This window comes from Sander vitreus, chromosome 7 (assembly GCF_031162955.1).
Source record: "Sander vitreus isolate 19-12246 chromosome 7, sanVit1, whole genome shotgun sequence".
NCBI lineage: Eukaryota > Metazoa > Chordata > Actinopteri > Perciformes > Percidae > Sander > Sander vitreus.
This window is the reverse complement of record NC_135861.1, coordinates 26,872,787-26,894,797: the sequence shown is the minus strand read 5'-3', so window position 1 is coordinate 26,894,797 and position 22,011 is coordinate 26,872,787. Positions and strand designations below refer to the sequence as shown.

Below are 22,011 nucleotides of genomic sequence, written 5' to 3'. Positions count from 1 at the left end.
GGATGCTTTAGGGGCGTGGCTACACACAGACCTGTCAATCAGGACAGAGGCTTAGCAATGCTAACTATGGCACTGTGTACATTAAAAGAGACCTGAACTTGTTTTTTGGTGTTGTCCATGTTTTCATCTTAAACTTTGACCCTCTTACTGTGTGTTTTCTCTTCGTCAAAGTTGATTGGAACACTTTTGGGCGCCTAGAAACATTTTTCTCTGTGTTCTGTCAACCTAGCTAGCTAGCTAGCGCTAGCTGGTTACTGGTAACTTAAGAAAAGTCTGCCGATTTTCAAACAGCTGTGTGTACTGCTGTACATGCTGACGAACGGCACTGGTACCCGGAGGTCCGCCCTTTTGTCCAAATGTAGTCACTTCTGGCTTCCAAATACCAAGGTGGTGACAGCTGAAATGCAAACTCCTGGCTTCACTGACGCTAAGTCCATTCTTTACATACAGTCTATGGGTTAAACCAGGAAATGTTCTGTAGATTTATATTTTATTATAGATTTTTTTGGGCATTTTAGGCCTTTATTTGTATATGACAGCTGAAGACAAAAGGGGAGAGAGAGGGGGAACGACGTGCAGCAAAGGGCTGCAGGTCGGAGTCTAACCCGGCGCTGCTGCGTCGACGAGTAAACCTCTATATATGGGCACACGCTCTACCAGGTGAGCTACCCAGGCGCCCATGTTGTGTAGATTTAAATGCATAGTAATCTGTACTTCCTGTACCTTGAGAATGATGGGTGAGCCAGGTTTTTGCTCCAGCACACCGGTGGCGCTGAGGGGCTCAAAGTAAGGGTTTGGGTAGTAGAGGAGGTTGGTGTTGTTGTAGACCAGCAGCGCCTGGACGTTGTTAAAGATGAACCCAAACTCGTCTGCGTGCTTTACTGTGTCCAAACCTGGATTGTACTCTGCCATCAGGGAGGGGGCGAAGCAACTCATACAGGTGGTGTTTATTCCTTTACACACCTAGGTAGAATGAAAAAAGACGGGAGAAAAATCCACTTTTTAAGATGCTATTGGGGAAATGTTGCACTCAAACAGTCTACGCATCATGCTATGATAGTCCGAGCCCCTTGAAATGAAACAAGAAATTTGATTCAGTCGTCCAGGATAAACTTAAGACAATTCAGCAAAGCCAAGATGTTTGGTTTCCTTTTTTTCCTCCGGCTCCAAAGTAAAACACCAAGTTTCAAGCTGATCCATTGTAAAGCCTTTTGTTTGTTTTAAACTAAAGCGTAATCTTAACTGAAACACATTGGTATCAACACACACACACACATACATACACACACACACACACACACACACACACACACACACACACACACACACACACACACACACACACACACACACACACACACTGCAGGGAGCTCCCCAACCTAATAATTGGCATATAAAAACCCTCATTCTTTTTAGAGAAAAGGATTTATTGTCGGTCATTAAATGCACCTTCATTGTAAAGGAAGCCTCCGTAAAATCAGAAATAAATTGCAGCTACTGCTTTGCTGAAAAACACTGGAGGACAACAAGCACAAAGGATGGAGGCATTGCGCCTCTGTCTCCTCAGGTAGAATTTGAGCTATGGCTCTTTTATTAATTTTCTCCAGTGTTCCCGGATGAGAGACCTGTCTTCCATCCATCCTCCCCGGCTCAGCTCTAGAGGGAAGGGGAAGAGAGGATTGATTGCTGCACAGCAACTCTGCTCGGAAAGGTTTTTATCTCCTTTCGTTCGCTCCCAGCTCACTCTCTCTGGGGAAGAAACTTAATTAGAGGTAAATATCATCAAAGCTGGTGAATGCTAGCGACTACCACGCCTCCTACCTGTTCTCTGCTGCTCGGGAGCAAGCCAGGGAGATCAACGCAAACTCATTGTGTGTAGCCAGCATGGTGCAAGGTGAGCACAAAGCTGCTTACACACCAACACTGTGGTGTTGCTACTTTTACTTAAGTCAAAGATCAGCACACCTTATTCACCAGTGCCTTTATATGACTTTAGGCTGCAACTAACGATTATTTTAATTACTGATTTTTCTGTTGATTATTACCATCATCATTATTTTCTCAATAAGTCCACTAATTGTTTGGCTTTTTAAATGCAGAAAACACTGAAAATGTCTGTTAAAATGTCCTAAAGCCAAATGTGATATCTTCCAATGTCTTGTTTTGCTCAACCAACAGTCCAAAACCAAAGACATTCAGTTTGCAGTCATATAAAAACAGAGAAAAATCACAAATCCTCAATTCTTGAGAAAATGAAACAAGAGAATGTTTGGCATTTCTGCTTAAATAATGACCTAAACAATCATTTGATTTGATCAAAACAGCTGCTGGTTAATATTCTGTCGATCGACTAAATGATTAAGCTATATAGGCTCTGCAAAATCCTGGCATATAGGTGAAAGAAACACATTTCCAACATTACAGCTGTCACAGCGACACATACAGCAACACATACAGCAACACATCTCAGTCTGTAGCTGCACTACAAGGCCCAGATGCTCCGCTGTAGCTTTCCCTGGTCTTGGGACATTTTTCTTTAGAATTCCCCACTTTACGCTACAGTAGCAGTGCGTGACAAGAGTGAAAAGATAAGCCCTTTTAAAAATAGATAGCACAGCCAGATAGGACTCCTGACATACTTTCACAAAGTTTAGGCTTTAGAAATGCACTTTCACTGTAAGACAGAAGTAACTAATTAAAGAATTTGAACAGCTAAAAATCAAATATATAAGAGCAATACATATTCATAGCTAACTTGTAAAACAATGTGTGATGATATTGGTTTTTACAGCAGGGGTCTTCAACGTTTTTTAGGCCAAGGAAAGAGATGAGCAGGGACCCCCCTACTACATATAGTATATTGTATAAAATTGAGTTATTAGCATAATAAACTGGGCCTACAATAACGTGTAGGGTGGCCTAAAGCCTATACCTTTTTATGGTTCCCCAACTATATACTAAGCTATTAAAATAATAATTATTTACATATTCAAATATCATGTTTTAATGTCAGACATACATGTGGAAGGCACAGTGAATCCTTAAGCTTAACCCTTGTGTTTTCCTCGGGTCAAATTTGACCCACTTCTAAAGTTTTTTTTATATCAGAAATATGGGTTTCTTTCAATCAAATTGCCCAAAAAAGAATTGTTTAAATGGTTTCAAAACAGTATCGTGACTAAACTTTGACATGTACCAGTCTGTGATCCACTCAACATCCTTTGATATTAACTATTAGTCAAAATAAATCATAATTTCTGCTTTTTTTAAACTCAAAAGTTAGGTATAATGTCATATAAATTAGGTTTCTTGACCATGAGTTAAAATAAGTGACTAAAACGTTTGAAAAAGCTTCAAAACCATCAAAAAAAAGGGCCAAAAAAAGTTTATTTTCAATTTTGTCCCTGGAAAGACAACGAGTTCATGGTCGATTGGGAAGACAACACAGGGGTTAACTATATCTGTGGATGGCTACCTTACCTACTGCATAGGCCAGCAAGCTTACGGATAGGCCGATTTATCTTTGCTAATAATATGTTGGATTCATGTTAATGTATATTGTAGTTTCCAACATCATTTATTTTTTGGGGGAAAAAAAAACGTTCAACTTGAGTGACTCTGAGGAACCCCTAAGGGGTCACGGACCCCCTGTTGGTAGCCCAATGGTTAGCACTGTGGCCTCACAGCAAGAAGGCTCTGGGTTCAAATCCAGGTCATTCTGGGCCTTTCTGTATTTCAGTTTGTATGTTGTCCCCATGTTTGCATGGGTTTCCTCCAGATGCTACAGTTTCCTCCACCATCAAAAAACATGTACTAGGTTCTCTAGTCAGTGCCCTTGATCAAGGCACAGCAATGAATCAGATCTGGAGTTGGTCCCCGGGCGCTGTAAATGGCTGCCCACTGCTCCCTTGAGAATGAGAATGAGAATGAATTTCGCTATGCTATGTATGTGCATGTGAAAATAAAGTACCTTTAAAAGATCACTGGTTTACAGTTTAACACTGCCTCAACAGCATTTAGGAATAGATCATGTGAATTTCTTTACCCACTAGTACAGTATCTTCAGTATCAGTATACAGGAATTAAAAGGTTTAATGGATTAAAGGGTTCAATGTTAAGTTTGACATGGGCTGCTTTCTTACTGTTGGCATGGTGACATGTTACGTAGACAGGCCCAGATGCTCCGACAGCATCCTCGTGACTGTCACGATGGAACAGCGAGGCATTTGCAAGTCAACTACAGCTCTGACTACAGTACCATCTGCTCTGCCGGATATGGATACTGTGAGGTTGTTTTTTTCTTCTTCAGACACTGTCCTCACTTTCTCTCTCTCGCTTTACTTAAGTAAATCCTTCCCTTCGCCGAATCCTGTCAGGATAAAAAACTGCCATGTAGGATGTCTTTCAGGCAGTGAGTGTGACAATGTGTGTGTCAATACAAAGTGATGAGCGGGTAAAATAGTGATGGGTAAATGGGTCAATGTGGGATTTGATAAAGAAAATGGGGCGTTTGAGGTTCCTCTGTGGCTGGGGCACCAAATGGCTATATTTCAGAACATCAAGACACCTGTGCATGACTTTTCTGGCCTTCAATAAGTGGATTTTAGGTATTTTGTATTAATGTATAGCGCATTCTGCGTACTCTACAAAATTATTTGTAGCGCTTACTGCATTTCCACTCTACTGAATGACAAGATTCGTTTTCACCCCTTCATTTACTTCTCAGCAGGATGCTACAATGTATGACATTACACTGCTTTTATTCCACAACATGCCATTTTGCTATCTTTCTCAATAAAAACAAAATCCTGTATATTACCCAATTCAGAGTGTACAATAAAACATCCATTCCTTCAGGCCATGTGAAGAGGCAAGCTACACATTGTTCAGCATTGATAAAGTGAACTGAGGTCAACAGATAGAGAAAATAATTGGAATCTTGGCCTCATCTGTCTTCTTTTCTCTAGTGTTGGATGGAGCCTGGGCGTTTTAAGGCAGTAAAAACTCCAACCCCTCTGGCTGAATACATTACCATGATCTACTGTGCTGCTACAGCCCACTCAACCATCCAAAGGTCTCTGGCCAGGGTAGGATTCAGAGAGACAGAGGGAGGGGGAGAGAGAGAGAGAGAGAGGAGAGAGAGAGAGAGAGAGAGAGAGAGAGAGAGCGAGAGAGAGGAATAAGGGATAAGATTATCTGGCTGTGGAGATGCGTGTAGGAGAAATGTGAGGGGTCGCACAGTCAAATGTCATCTGGAGGCTAGCTAGTCACTGGCTATTTCGTTGTTCCTGTACTAATTACTCCTACACTTTCTATTTCCCTGCCTTCCTGCTGTTCCAAATAACTAACCGCTTAAAAGGCAGGGTTGGTAACTATTTCTAATATACACTTTTTAGATATATTGTCTGAAATGGTCTTTACACCCCGACAGCAATAAATAACTTATGGGCTCTGAAAAAAGGCGTGAAAAAGATCTTTCATCTGCAGCTGCTGTAATCCTGTAAAAACGCCCACCAATCACAGCCTTGCAGTCCACTTGGAAAGAACCAATGAAATGCCTCCACGCCCCGCTGCGCGTACTCTACCCCTCCCGTGTACGAGTCTGAGCTCAATGCACGTTGTAGCGCATTGCTAACAGTAGTCATGTTTGTTCTAAACATTGGGTTTGATAATATTAGCTGTTTGCTTACCGGTGAATGAGCCATGAAGTCAAATTGCGGTCCTTTCTCCGCTCTGCTCTGAAGCAGCGACGGGTGGGGTTAGCCGGAGCCCCGAGGAGATGCTACTTTCAAATCTTGCTTGCTTTTCAACATTACCAACCCTACCCGTAATTCTTATTTGGGCTTAGATCCGTCCATAAATGTTGTGTGGTATTTAAGTTAAGCTAAGTTAAGTTAAGTACAAAGCCAAAGTCAGTGGTTTGATTTTCCTCTAAGATGTGTGCCACGCTGGAAGTAAAAGAAATCATGAGGGTGAGGGTGTGACTCATTTCAAACATCCTCTGTAAGCACTGCTTGATGCATTAACAAGTGGCTCTTCTTCTCTTAAAGTCAACATCGAAGCCACACAACACAGATGTCAAAGAGGGAACTGTGGTGGTAGTCCTTTACACTGTGGCTGTCAAGATGCCATGATGATTCAATGAGCCACTCATGATGCTGATACTGTTGAGATGTAATTGTAAAACACATGCATGCAGCGTAAAATACAAAACCACTGTGAACATGTAAATTGTAAGTTCTGAGTGTCCATTACCATTGCCTATAGAAATAGTTGGCGCCTTAAGTGGTCAGGGTATTAGACAATCAGCTTGATTGGCCGAGACATGATAGGAGCCTCACACACCCACTTTCTATGATCAGCAGCAGCTGCAAATGCACCTCAAGTGTTACAAATATGGTGGATGTAATCTTTCTGGGACAGGAAAATGTTCCGGAGGAGGGAAAATAACCCTTTTAGCTTTGATGAAGATTATGATAAATGTTTCAATTGTGAATCCTGTGGCAGACACAGAGCATTTCACAAAGAAAATTGGAAGGGTTTTTTTTCCCTTCCCTCTCCCGGTTTCTTTGTGAATCTTTGCAGGTGACACGATGGAGGGAGAGTAGAGAGGCAATTTACAGGCAGACAGGTGATCATTTCAAGGCTGGCTGACAGACAGCAGCTCTTATTGCTATAGGCTGCTTTGCTGTTTGCTTTCCTCCAGTGACAAAAGGGGAAAACGGTAGACGGGGGTGGGGGGTTCGAGATGAAGGATGGGTAATTGTAACCTCAGCATTTAATAGAAATTCATTCTCTGTGGCTGTAGGGCCAATCAACACAGTGACACAGGCTTCTTTTGCGAGGCGCTAGGTGGGGAGCTGGAAGAGACGAGGCAGGGTGGAGATGAACAACTCTTTTTTCAAAGCCTCGGGAACTGACAAATCAGACAGTGCGGCACCCACACGAGTCAAATCCCATTTCGCCAGGTCTCCAGAAGTCTCTCGCTCACCAAGTCACTTTAGTCTTCCCTAAACATAAAACGGCACGGATCCATCTTCTACTTGTAATTACTATAGATGGGCTGATACCATTATTAGCTTCTGGATACCGATTCCGATACCGAGTATAGATCCGATACCAGTGTGACATATATTATGTTTTAACAGCTCTAAACTACAATCCTTGTATGGATGTGATATGATTGTTGTCGGGCCTGGCTCAGCTTAAACTCTTTATAAAACATGAACAAACACAAACATTGAACATAAGTTTTGTTTGACAGTGAGACATAACGGAAAAAGAACTCCAGTACTTGCTGATCCCGATACCAGAATTTTAGGAAGTACCGGAGGGTTTTCCGATACTGGTATCGGTATTCAGAACATCTCTAGTAATTACTACTGTTTCATAACTCACAAAGGTCTTTGAGGGAAACTGTGTCCTTACAAGAAGAAGCACAAAAGGCCTATGGCAGAATTAGGATTTTTAGTAAAGGAACATTCCCTAAGCAAGTCAGACATTTAAGGCCAATTTTAGAAGACTAATGTCAGGGATGGGAGGTTGGAATTGCAGAGGCGAAGGAGGTACGTTTGGGACAAATCTGTGTGGAATTCTACAAGTCTGACGTGGCATTGAGGAGTTTTTTGTGTTCGCATACATGTGTACTAACCTGTCCTGAGATTCTATAAATGAGGCATGAGATTTAGGCAGCTATATACAAAAGTGTAATGCGTAAGACTGGTTACAGTATGTGCCAACAGAGCACTTTTCTTTTACGTATTCTCCTTCTGCCCACCTCTCACACTCTATCCTTCCCACTCACCTTTGGTCCATTTGTCTGCCCTCCCCAGACCACAGAAAGGAAATCCCATCCTCTGAATTAAACAAGGAGCCCCAGGACAGCGGCTCCAATGCAATTTGTAACGATTTCCCACAGCCGAGACTTTGATTATACACAGGCTCTTTATGCTGACCAAAGCCTTCTGACCGCAGTTAATCTTCCATTGAAACCCATTAGGAGTCTCCTTGCCCACAATCACGCACACCTCCAACATTCCCCCCACTGACCCACCCACACCCCTTTTCCCTCAAACTCTACCCATCCTCCATCCTGCTCCATTACCTGTAAAAGTATCCTTAAAAAAAACTTACTTTTTCCTTAAACAAGTGAAAAACCCTGAAGAAGGCCGTTTGTGCTGATACACGTGGGTTGCTGCCCAGTTCTATGTTTTAATGTACTAAGACTTCAATATGAAATAGCCATTTAAATTAAGGCTTTTAAATTTTTTTTTGCAAGAAGAGCCTTTTTTTGCAAGGACCTTTTTTGCTCTTTTGAAAAAATGTTGTTCAGGAGGACTAGTGCCACAGTAAAACCCACCAGGGCTTAGCAGGTGGGGGCTGGGGTGTGGAGTGGAGATGTAGACAATTTAGCGTAAACTCTTAATTAAATACTGCATGCAGACCACTTTCAGTGCCAGTTGCATTATTCAGATGCTCGTTGGAGTGCTTGAGAAGACGTTAGGGAAGCGTAGAAAGCTGCAGGGGCTCTTAGTAGAGATAGTACTTTTTTTCCCCCACCCAAGCTAAACATCCCTTAGCTTGCTTGTATAACAGTATTTGGTGAGTCAAGCAGGACCTTGTTAGCATACATTTTCCAGCATGATGTGTAAGTAGTAGTAGGTGTATTCAGGGAGTACATTCTGTACTCGCCCCATGGTTAAGATTATAGTGGTTCTTACATTGACAGACTCTCGGCCGGCGTATTTGACTCGGATCCTGGGCTCCTGAACCACGTCCAGATTGGTCCCTGTCACCATCAGGGGGGTGTGGCCACTGAGGAAAAAACACAAGTAGAAACAATTTACTCCACAGGTTTTAAATAACCATGTTTGTCGATTGCCGTCTCATTTCTCTGCCTTATCTTTTATCAATTCAAGAAGAAAGAAAGATAGATTTTAGAAACAGGAAAACAAATAAGAAAGCCAATCCAACTAAACTTTCTTACCCTGATCTACCTCTTCAGAATATTCACCATCAGTCGTTAAATAAGCGCATCAAACTGTCTTTCATCCTCCCGTTTCTTTTAGGAGATAACAGCCTTTGGAGCTGGGGGATGATTAGAGATGCTTTTTGACTGACTTTGCCGGCTACAATCAATTGGTGCAGATTTGTGTTTTAAATACCAAAGCAGCTCAAGCTTATAAGGATGCAGTGGTGGTGCTGGGCTTAAGTGGACAAAGCAGCACTGCTGGATGTGCTAGCTCTCTGGGCAGCTGTTTGGGTTGTGGGTTTGTTGTTTTTGTGGCATGCAGAATAAAGATGATATCAGGCAAGAGCTGTTGCAATAATAAATGTCAGATGTCTCCGTGGTATCCGTGGTATTAGGCTCTGGTTTCACTCTAACACTGTGGATAGTGAGTTACTGCAAATGGACATTGTTCTGTCAAAGCTAATTAAATGATATATTCAGCTACTCACACGCTGGATGCTATCTATCCATCCATCTATCTATCTATCTATCCATCCATCTACCTATCCATCTATTTATCTATGTTTTCAGCATTTCTGCTGCCTCAAGTATTCTTCTCAAATACAACACATTGCTTGTTGAATTCAAAACAAATGGAAGGAAATCATCTCCAGCATTCTTTTTTGAACATTGAACTGAAACGGCACCACTAAAAAAATGTAATGACAGTTTTTAAATTTTTATTTTTTTTTAATTAATTTTAAAGTGCAGTTTTCTACTGATATTAAAGATCTCTGAGTGTCTTTCACAATATGTCGCAGCCTTTCACAATGTGTTTATTGCCCCGGTTGATACCCTGATATATTGTGCAGCCCTACTATCTACAGTGGGGCAAAAAAGTATTTAGTCAGTCACCAATTGTGCAAGTTCTTCCACTTAAAAAGATGAGAGAGGCCTGTAATTTTCATCATAGGTACACTTAATAATCCAGAAAATCACATTGTAGGATTTTTAATGAATTTATTTGCAAATTCCTCGGGAAAATAAGTATTTGGTCACCTACAAACAAGCAAGATTTCTGGCTCTCACAGACCTGTAACTTCTTCTTTAAGAGGCTCCTCTGTCCTCCACTCGTTACCTGTATTAATGGCACCTGTTTGAACTTTGGGGCTGTTTTTCTGCAATGGGACCAGGACGACTGATCCGTGTAAAGGAAAGAATGAATGGGGCCATGTATCGTGAGATTTTGAGTGAAAACCTCCTTCCATCAGCAAGGGCATTGAAGATGAAACGTGGCTGGGTCTTTCAGCATGACAATGATCCCAAACACACCGCCTGGGCAACGACGGAGTGGCTCCGTAAGAAGCATTTCAAGGTCCTGGAGTGGCCTAGCCAGTCTCCAGATCTCAACCCCATAGAAAATCTTTGGAGGGAGTTGAAAGTCCGTGTTGCCCAGCGACAGCCCCAAAACATAACTGCTCTAGAGAAGCTCTGCATGGAGGAATGGGCCAAAATACCAGCAACAGTGTGTGAAAACCTTGTGAAGACTTACAGAAAACGTTTGACCTCTGTCATTGCCAACAAAGGGTATATAACAAAGTATTGAGATGAACTTTTGTTATTGACCAAATACTTATTTTCCACCATAATTTGCAAATAAATTCATAAAAAATCCTACAATGTGATTTTCTGGATTTGTTTTTCTCATTTTGTCTCTCATAGTTGAGAGTTGCCTCTCTCATCTTTTTAATTGGGAGAACTTGCACAATTGGTGGCTGACTAAATACTTTTTTGCCCCACTGTATCTATCTATCTATCTTTTTTTTTAAAGCAAAGAAAGATGACCAATATTATGTCCTTCCCTCTCTCATCTCTTTTCCCTCTGTGCCATCACACTCTGTCTCTAAGCCCGAGCCATCTGCTGTCGACTCACACCCCTGATAGCACATTGTTCTACTAAGTCGCTGTTTCGTCTTTATCCCTCTCTTCCTTTTAATTATTAGTGTATGGTGTGTGTGTGTGTGTGTGTATATCTATCTGCCAAAGACGTTCAACAGATGGATCAACATTGAGTTCGATAGGAGAATCTCAGTCTCAACAGTAACTATCCTCTCCAATCTGTGAGCTGTGGCACTTCTATCAGATTCAGACTAATTGGAAGAGAACTGCACAGTAATTGAAAGTGCAATATTGACTTGTGTCTGCTTTTTGCCACTGGCCAGGACTGGCTTGGACTGGCTGGCTCTAAAGCTCTGGATCGGGGGGAGGAAATCCTTAGTCTGGGTGACAGAAGCTCAGTGTTAGTTGGTGAGGATGTGGATAAAATAACATCACACATACAGTCTGTGAAGTGTAAGTCTGGATCAACAGAAGTATATTTCCAAGATTATTGCCTGACATCCACACGCCGGATGTCCCTCACCTTTGGCTCTCTGTTTGTTGACGTTCTCAAACTCTGTTCGCTTCGGGAAATAACAACAAACTTCGAGCTAGCAAGCTACACGCTGAAAATGGCGAGTTTTGAAGAAAATTTGGATCGTGCAATAAGGCAGGCCTTCTTGGTTCTTGCGGGGAATGATTATAAAGATTTACAAAGAATATGTTTACACTCTAACTGAGACATTTTGGGATCAAATGGTGGGATTGCTGTGGACGAAGTACACACGGCGATACATTGGTAGGAGCAAATCACGTTTAACCATGTATCCAGCTAATTCACAAAGCTCACGTTACTGTTTTGTGTGAACAGTTAATTTAATATTGTATGTGGCGTTTTATTTTGCGGGGTGCAAATATGCAATTGCACCAAAACCATTTCCTTACAGAGACTGTTTAGCAGAGCCACCGTCGCTGCGTCCAGAGCTTAGTGCCTCCCAAGACGATTGTGATTGGTTTAAAGAAATGCATCTATCTTCGAATGTATGTGTGGTGTAGCCAGACCTTACTCCACAGCGCTGTGGAGATTGGTCTGGCAATGTGAGGCTAGTGGAGTGTATATTGTGCAATATGCATAAGAAAAGTGTTGTGACTTTACCTTGCAATGCTCCAGTCTGGTTCGATGCGCTGGACGGTGGGGTCTTCTATGTACTCGAAGGTGAGGCTCTCCCTGATTTGTGCGTGGTCCACGCTCACACTGATCTGCACTTGGCCGACCCCAGACAGTGAAGGGGCAGAGTAGCACACTATCTCCGTCATGGTCCGTCTACAAGTGAAGCATAATAGGAATTATTTACATCTGTATAAAGCAATGGGCGTCTGTATGAAAAGCAACATGTGAGTGCAGAAAGTATCTGCATGTTTTCAAAAGTCAAACTGAAGGTACACTTTATGCATGATTTATTCATTTACAGTATTTATCTGAACATTGAGCTTCTATTTAGCAGAGCAAAAAACACCCCCTACAAGAACAGAATATATTATGTGTTTTGTACTTCCAGTCCTGTTCTGTAATTACCTCTGTATTATAATTAGTTAGAACAAAGCAATAAACAAGTAAACCTGTTATTCAATGGTAAAAATAACTATGAGCTCTGATAACTGCATGGGGGGGCATTTGTAATACAAACCCTTAAACATGGTACATTATTCAGAGTTCAGAGTTTATTCAGAGTTTACCTCCACCTATGTTATGTGCTACTGTGCGTTCCCCTCCCCTCTCCACGGCTCCATGCTCTACCTGCCCACCCCCTGAATTTGTCCCAATTCATTAGCAGAGGAGAACGGCCCCCACTATCCTTTTCTCCCTCCCGAGCCAGGAATACAGTGGAGAAACACAAACCAGTAATTAGCCCCATATCTCATTAAAGCTGGCTTGACTCCTCAACCTTAAGAACATTACAGACAGACTACTTAAAATAGATGCATACAGGAGTAGAAAGTAGAGGGAGGGTATGTGAGAGCAACTCCGAGAGGGAAGGAGGGACGGGTGGAGTGAGATGGAAGAAAACTGTGAGAGTGAGAGACAAGAGAATAGAAAAGAAACAGGGAGTGAGACCAGATGGACAAAATGATAGAAAGATAGAATGTTAGTGGAGGGGGGTGAAAAAGAGGAAAGAGCCATAGGAGCACCAGGCTTCCTGGAAGCTATTATTACATGGTTTAATGCAGTAGGTCATCAAAACCTTATTAAGATTTACACAACTTTCTGAGAGAGGGAGCGAGGGAGGCTTTCCCCTCGGGGATTTCTCAGTAATATCAAGAGGGGGGGAAAATACAAGAAAGTCGTGCAATATAGCAGCTTCTTTAATGGGAGTAATACACATTATCTTTTTTTTCTTCTTCATTTTCTCACAGCATGCTATATAACTAACATTTTCATCAATTGTTGCAGGTGTTTTACATGCGGTTTCTCCTATGCTTCGTTCACCACTGCCTGTGTGATGTATTTTATTTGTTCTGAAAATTAAATAAAAATGTTTAATAATAATGACATATGAATAATAATGAAATGTTACTATTGCTCTTTACTTTTTTGTTTTTACACTTTGTTTAAAGGGGACATATAATGCTCATTTTCAGGTTCATACTTGTATTTAGGGTTTCTACTATAGCATGTTTACGGGCTTTAATGTTTAAAAATGCATTTTTTCAATACTTTCAATACTATTCACCCTTTGTCTGAAACGCTCTGTTTTAGCGCCTGTCTCTTTAAATCCTCGCATCTATGCTCTCTACGTCTCTGCACCCTCATTGCAGCCGGGGAATGACTGTAACGGCACTGTAGCGGCACTTTCTACCTATATACAGTATAGTTGTGACATCACAACCGTACGGAAGTCCTGATGGCTCGTTTAAAGGCACAGTTTCTGAATAGAGTCTGCATGCATTTATCTGTGCTTTTGATACTTTCACAGTATTTATATAGCACCTCAACCTGCTTTATAATAAAAAAAACTTTTTACAACATGTCACGTTTAAATCACTTAATGTAGGGGACAACTTAACATTCACAGTGAGTGGATCAGTTTCACCTCTTAAAATCCACATACTGTAATGATAACTGTTAACTGTGAAATTAGAATTTGTGTCTTTCATTTGCACTTTACTCAATTAGTTTCCACCTCATCTTAATGTGCAAGTACGATAAAAAGCCTTTCTCCATGAATAGTCCGTGTTAAACAAAAGCCTGATCATGCAGGCTGTTTTAGCAAATTAAACTTTATAGGCTACTAATAGCACTTTTATGGTTTAACTGTGTGCAAGAGGAAAGTCTCACCCAAAGTACTCGCATGTCTGGTTTCCAAACTGAACGTTGACACTGCTGCCGGCACCAAGGTTTTCTCCCATTATGGTTACTTTGGTGCCCCCAGACTCTGGACCTCTACTCGGGGACAGACCTGTGACTGTGGGAGTCTACACAACAGAGAGATGCAGAGAAAGAGAGGTTAAGAGGGGCTGTGAGAGCACAACAAAGGAAAAGGGAAGGAGCAGAATGAAAGAACAAAGCAAAGGACCAAAAGGCAAACTAAAAGGTATTTTCTCAGGTAAAACAGGGCATGCTGCACAGTTAACAGCTCTGCATCTTTTAGTCTGCCCTTTGCTTTGTTCTTTCATTCTGCTCATTCCCTGCTCTGTGGTACCTCTGTGAAACCTTCACATAATATCACAGATCCCCAGCAAATTACAGTTATCTATATTGCAAGGCCGATGGCAGTAGAGTGCAGCGCTGGTGGAAGAAAAGAGGATAAAACCAGGAGCTCTTAGATTCCCTAAGAGATCCTCCTCCTGTGTGTGTGTGTGTGTGTGCGTGTGTATGCGCGCGCGCTGGGTTGTGTCTGAGTGAAGCTTTTTAAAGACAGTCTGAAAATAACTAGTGTTTACAGCTGCAGGCAGCTAGCCCGCCTTCACACAGACAAATGGAGAAATATCCAAGCAGACAGCCCGTCGTAATGTGAACACACACGCGCATATGCAGGCACACACACGTACACAGACAAGCACACATGCCTCTGTGTGCACAAACATAAAACAATTTAAAAACAACTAAATGCACTCAGTGTCATTTACACTGCCCTTTTGCCGAGTGTTAAAGTACTGCTGGCTGAAAGAGATGTGTCTTATAGTGAAAATTGAAGAACGCTTCTGTGAATGTATTTTTTTTAAGGTGGCCTGCAATAAGAGTAAATTGCAATTGGTGGCAATTCTAGTCTCTGCTAAGTGTTCTTTGAGGAATTTCACTGCTGTAGCAGCTGTAACATCGGTGAGAAAAAGCAGCCGAGCATTTACTACAGAGCCGAGATCATCAAAACTGTCAGCAGACCGACTTGTGACTTCCAGGATGCAGGCTAAAGCAGGTACCCTGAAAACAACAGTAGTAATTACCGACTGCTGTTAATTGTTATGGGAGTGCTAATTGTGAAGGTGTGAGAGAGCGCAAATGGAAAAGTAGATTATCTGTTCGCTGCAGGCTGAGCAGATAGCAAGCGACAGAGATGGGGAAATGTGTGCGTGAACGTGCAACGAGAATGGGGAGGAGATAATGTTCACCTGCCGGGTGCAGCGTTGCTTTCCATTTTAGCAAGTTGATTCTTCATTTGCCTTTTTTTCCCCTCTCTCTCTTATGACCCAGTCCAACCATCCAATCACTTTTGATCTAGTATTTTCGTTTCCCACTTTGTACGAGCTATAGCCTACAGAATTTACCTAAAAGCACAGCAAGAGCTCTAAGAAATCTTAGAAAAAATTATAATCTTTTCCCATCCATTGAGCAACGCCTAACTTAATGCAGCTCAGCTAGTGAATTCTAAGGAATACAGTACATTTGCAAATATGAGGCTATATTAATTAAGCTTCATGATCCTTTCTCAATAAAGGCAAACAGCATATACAGCCAGAGAGCTGCCGAGATTATTACTGAAAACCAGGTGCTGTTTATGGAGGAAGGTTATTTCCCAATAACAAGTAAGCATACTGTACACAGAGCTGCTTAATTACTGCGTCGGTAAGCGTGGCGACTCACAGATAGTTATTTGCCTGTGGCACATAAACAATTACTTTGCAAGAAGGTGCAAATCACTTTTAATTGAATTCATTTTATGTTTTGCATCACTTTAATGTGGCTCTTGCAGTTTGTCTCATTGGGACTACAGCACACTTTACTAATGAACATTATATTATATGAGGATACAGAGCAAGGTGTAATGGCAGTCATACCACAAAGGAGTAGAGTTGCGAGGAGCGAGCCCTGAGCTCTGGTCTGCACTCTGCAACGCACAGCTGGACCGGACCTGGTCTACTGTCGGCAGGAGCTGCATCCATCTCACATACAATCCTACAAAAGACACACAAGAATTCATTAAAGTCACTGTAGATAATAATATTGAAAAGCAACAACAAAAAACACAAGCTATTTGTAAGATTGTGGTGAGAACTCAATCTTTCTTTAACAAAAAAATTAAGTTATATGTTTAAATGCTTCAGCGAAGTTGAGAGAAAGTAATCAAAACACTTCTCAGCTTGATATCGATTCATCTTCCACTCTGAATGCAATCTTCTTTTGTTGTCTCACTCATTTCATTACGTGACACATCCAGACATCGACCAGGACCCTTAGATGACAGTCTTTAAATGAAACCAGTGCTCCTCCTCCCTTGGCACTCCAATACACCCAGCACTGAGCGAAGACAATTTCCCACCAACATCCCGGCCCCCCGACAGCGCTGGTGCTCTGCCAGCGTGGCACGTCTAATGTAAATCATGCAGCGGGGATCAATACAGGCGCTGCAGGTGACTAGATCAAATTACATAATAAAATGAGGACGTCTATTGATCACTGGTGCCAGGGAGTAGTAAAGCACAAGACGCAATCACAGTGCGCAAAGAGATTATAGAATATGTGGCGCAGGCAGATGGCAGGGGCAGCAGACGTACTGTTTCTCCAGCGCTGATCATATGAATTACAACAAATGACTCAGAGCGCTTTGTTGGATGAAGTATGTGGAAGAGAGTGGCTAAAGGAGGATTTACTCACCGACATAAGTGATATTTTCTTCTCACAATGCCTCGGAGAAACAGAGACTCACTTGTTTCCCCACCTGAAGGCCTACTATACCGGTCCTTTGTGTAACGGCGTATTTATTATGGGAATATGTTTGGCTTTTCAAAACTGCAAATCTTGTCGGTGTCCATCAAGAAGCCTGCTCATTCAGTATAAGCCGAGGGTTACTTTTAAACTGAATTCCTACTAATGAGGACTCAATATGGCTGCTAGAAAAATACAGCAGAGTAATATCAGCCCTCAGAAAAATGTACTTTCTGACTGCTGGAAAACACAAAAGTTGAGACTTTTTCTTCAAAGCAGGAGTGGCTTTGACACACTCTTCTGAAGTAGCGCCATAAAAGACACATAAATATGTATGCTTTTCCCCTGTTTTTTGTCCAATGCAGGCCATCCTGGGGACTGAATTATGAGTCAAAACAAATGGCAACAGTCAGATAAGGATAAGGACATGCATATAATGAACCTACAGCCAATATGACACCGGAAGGCTCTGAATAAAAGTCCAGCTCAGAATATTATTACAAAGACTCCAACTCCATCGAAGTTAGACTAAAGGGGTCATAGGTTAGTTTTTTAATTTCGCTCAGTCTTTTTTTTTTCTTTTTCTTTTTTTTTTTACATGCCATATAAATGAATTCCCTAGCTTGTCCCCAATTGGATTAAAGCGCTGTCAGATCAGTGCACTGCTGACAAATTGTCCCCTAAAGCCAAGAGGCACATAGTGAATTTTAATTACAACTGCCCAGTAAAGAGCTAGGAACCACAGACATACTGCAAGTCACCCACACTACTCATTCTTTTTCAAATACCACCAAACCTGGAAAACATCCCAATTTAATTATCAAGTTCACCAGTAAGTGAAATGGCAACTATACAAGCACATGTATGTGTGTGACATGTGTACTGTAACAGTACCATAAGAGTGAAAGTGTGTATTTTACAGCAATGGTGCAGTGCTAAGCTCTTCTCTTTCTGAGGGCAGAAGTAGGCCAAAGACAGAATTAGGGTTAAAGGCTCCTCTGAGAGCCATGTCTGTGATAGCTTTTGTGTGTGTGTGTGTGTGTGTGTGTGTGTGTGTGTGTGTGTGTGTGTGTGTGTGTGTGGTGTGCGTGTGTGTGTGTATGAGTGTACGTGGGTACGTAAGTGTAAGGGTGCCAGCTGTGCCTCAGTGCGCAGCGATACATTTAAAACTTTACACTGTACTCCAACTAACTCCGAGTCCGTGGAGGAAGGAGAGACTGAAATCAGCTAGGTTGATTATTTCGGAGCATCTGTCAAAAATATTACTTCAACATTTTTGATAGGAATATGTGATGTCTGTGGTACCGAATAATGGGTTCACAGTGGCCATGTTGTACTACACATATATCTTTATACATTTTTTATTTTTCTATTTTCTCTTTCCTCATGATGTAATGATTTTGCACGGTGTAATTATTTAACCTATAGTCGCTGCATAATGAGTATTTTCTGTGCTCATCCATCAAACACTAAAATAGGATTAGATTTTTCATAAAGAATTGCATTTCCTTCACTAATGACGCTCAATACCGAATTGGACCTAATCCAAATGGTTCAGGGTGAAGCATCCGCACAGTGTGTGTGTGTGTGTGTGTGTGTGTCCTTGCCTTTCCCTTGCGGGGTCTACATCTCCTGGGGAGGTTAAACAACCATAAGGCAATGGGTTTCTTACTCTACACACGTCTGTGTGTGTCTAGCTAAGGGGGAGATAGGCAAGTTGTGAAGCATGGGCAACGTTTCATTAGTTCAGGGTGAACGGGACAGGCTTTAATGTGATGTATGCGCAGCATGAGACAATTAGGGAGGTAAACACAAGTAAACACACACAGCTGTTGTGGGATTGTTGCTGACTACATGCGCTACAGAGAGAGAGAGAACTGGGCTAGTGTGCTGCAGGGCGAGAACAGCAATGTCAGGGCCAAGACTGTCTGGACCTGCTCCAATCTTCATTAAAGCAGAGGTGAAGCAGAGGAAACAGCTTTTCATTAAAAAACACATATATTTACCAGAGTTTGTTAGCTTTTGCACTCCATCCATAACATATCCAAACCCCAGTCTGAGTGTTAATGACTGATTTAATGTATGTTTATATCTTATAGCTCTGTATCGGGGGATTGTTGTTTCCATGATGCTGTTTAATCAACCTTAAATAAAAAAAACAAAAAAACATAACAGCATTCTTTTTGCAGCAGAAAGCTACGGTTTCTGTCTTTCACGTCATTACGTTAGGCGCTCGTGATGACCTTATCACGCTACGTGACGTCCGGTCCAAAACCGCGAGACACCATTTCTATTGCAAATGAAACTACCAAAACACCTTTACACTCAAAAACAAAAAAATTTACAGAGTTCTAATAACTTCTGGAGTGTTAAGAACTATTTTGTTCATGTTTCTATATTTAGGAATCTTTTGTATCAAAATGTTTGGTGTGTTTATTTAGTCAAATTTGATAAAAATGCAAACAAAAAATATTTGTATTTATTTATGACATAATTTCAATGCTATTATTAGTTATTGTGGTTTAGTGACTTACATAACCTTTAAGCTTAGGTTGTACTGATTTTAGGGATATCACGCATTTGAAGATACTCCAAGGAAATGACATCACAATAAGCAAAAATACCAATGTAGGAATCGTTGGACCATTTCTATTGCAGAGTTTAAAGGGTTAAAGGGTAAAATTGTCCATGCTGCATTGTTAACAATATATATGGCTTTCAGTTAACTTAAAAGAAGTCTTTAAAAATCAGTTTTAAAATAGCGTGCTTGTGGTTGTCTTGTTGGTGTGACTTACTGTTCAGCGATGATGTAGCCTTCCTCTACAGGGGTACACCTGACCCCTGCCACCTCCACGTTTTCAACCATGTCTGAGAAGGCCAGACCAAGGTTCATGCCATGGATGGTCACCCGTGTGCCTCCCTCTGGAGGTCCAGCCACTGGAGTCACCTACAGGGCATACGGTAAAAAGCCAAAGTCAGCGAGAAAGGTTTGAGGACGCTTTTGGTGAAAAATGGAAAGATGTTTTCTCTTCATTTCTGGACCCGTCTTGAAATCATAACTGGGCCCAGGTTTCCACGAATGCTCAAGGCTAAATATGCTCTTACGGTCCAGGTGGCTGTAAAAGCAATTAAGCACACTCCCCACGCCTGCATCCACAGAACAACATGCCATGAGTCATTGTGCAGAGAGAGTGCTCTAATCACAACAGTAGCTAATGGCACGCGTCTTGTAGCTCTTCCTGTCTAAATATGGCATCACATTCACACACACACCATCACACACTGAGACCACACTTTTAAACTACTTTACCAACTCTTTCCTTTAGAACAGAGATCTTCAACATGGGTTGCTCAGAGTTACTACGAGGGGGGGTATTAAACAAGTTATTGTTTAATACGTTTCTTTAATACATTTTAAAAAAATATGGCTGATAATATAAATGAACATGAATCCAGCACATTATTAGCAAAGATGTATCAGCATATTCTTGAAAAACACCACAATATTGATGACAGAAAGATAAGGTAGCCACTATGGTAGCCTTCCACATGTATGAATGTTTAACATTAAAACATAAGTTTTACAATATGTACAATATATGAATATCCACCCATCCATTTTCATCCATCCGGTTTAATATGCAACTCAATTTTATACACAAGGAGGTCCGTGCTCCATTTCAGCTAAGGGGTCCTCTTTGGCTTAAAAAACATTGATGACCCCTGCTTTAGAATATATATTGGTAAATCCGATAAAATCACACCTTAAAAAATAAAATGTGATGGATTGTTAACATTCTGGTTAGGCGCCGGCTCAGAATCTATTATTTTGTTGCATGGATGATAAATCTAACACGGGGCCATATTAATGCTTGGTTCAGATCACCTACTCATAAAATACAATATGGCTGCCCAGCATGCCCTTGGCACAGGGTGGCAGACAGCCTTCAGTGCTGCAGAGCCCTGTAGAGGCTCCCACCTGGCCATCATCCAGCCCTCTAAACAAGAGAGGAGAAGAAGGAGGAGGAGGAGGAGGAGGAGGAGGAGGAGGAGGAGGAGGAAAAAAAGAGTATGAGCAGAGAGAGAGAAAAAAAGAGGAAGGAGATAAAGAAAATCCAAGAGAGTAGACAATAGTGTTTTGGTGGACAGAGAAGTAAAAGTAGAGATAAAGGAGACTAAGAAAGAGGAGGGCAGTGGGGAGGAGATGACTGTCACTTTGCTGTGTGGAGCTGTGAGTGCTATGTAAACAATCAATATGCTATTACTGGCCATGTAAGCAGAAAGACAAAAAACCAAGAGTCAGTTGTGCCCGCTTACTGAGCCGCAAAGCGCCACGTGACAGCGACCCTTGGAGTGCTGTTGTACACCCCCCCCCCGACACTGACTAGGGCATTGCGGCTTCCCATTGGGACGGCGGCTTTGTAATCTAGATTCAGTGGACATTAATTGCTCTGGATGTAAAGTAAGTGTGTCACTGCACCGCCTGAGGGGTCTGAATACATGAATCTTTTAGCACTGCTTGGGCATGCAGGGTATGGGGGGGGGGGGGACATAATGGCTAAATATATCCATGTCAGGCGATGGCAGCAGCTATTCGAGTAGACTTAGTGATGGTTACATAAGCAATGTAGGGGCCTGAGAGAGAAGAGAGAGAGGAGGGGAGAGAGGGCATAGGAGACAGAGAGAGAGAGAGAGAGAGAGAGAGAGAGAGAGAGGAGCAAAAATTAGAGAGTAGAGAAAAGAGATTGGAAGAAAGAAGAGGGCAGAGAAAATGGAATGAGCAGCAGAGGGAATGTGGATGCCACTCTGTTCAGTCCTATCAGCCGTGATGGCTGACAGGTGAGGCAGGGATGGTGACAGGACAGCAGTGCTGTATCACAGATGGGCATGCTAAAAGCTTGGGAGACCTCCTCCTTCTACCCTTGGGGCTGAAATGGAACCCTTCCCACGGTGGACCAAGCACAGGAAGACAGTCTAATCCATGCATGAAACCCATTTGACTGAGCTCCCCATTGGCAGACAGTCAGAGTCTTGATTCATC

General features: G+C 41.9%; 1 protein-coding gene across 1 annotated transcript in view; it reads right to left on the bottom strand.

Moving 5' to 3' along the window:
- The window catches only part of plxna2 (plexin A2), a 208,140-nt gene that overhangs the window by 42,515 nt on the left and 143,614 nt on the right, over window positions 1-22,011 (bottom strand). Inside the window, exons 13-18 of the mRNA XM_078255710.1 lie at window positions 19,766-19,917; window positions 16,103-16,220; window positions 14,166-14,302; window positions 11,985-12,152; window positions 8,721-8,814; window positions 724-963 (exon numbers count right to left, since the gene is read on the bottom strand). Coding sequence (XP_078111836.1) covers window positions 724-963; window positions 8,721-8,814; window positions 11,985-12,152; window positions 14,166-14,302; window positions 16,103-16,220; window positions 19,766-19,917 — 909 coding nt within the window. The remainder of the gene's footprint in view (window positions 1-723; window positions 964-8,720; window positions 8,815-11,984; window positions 12,153-14,165; window positions 14,303-16,102; window positions 16,221-19,765; window positions 19,918-22,011) is intronic.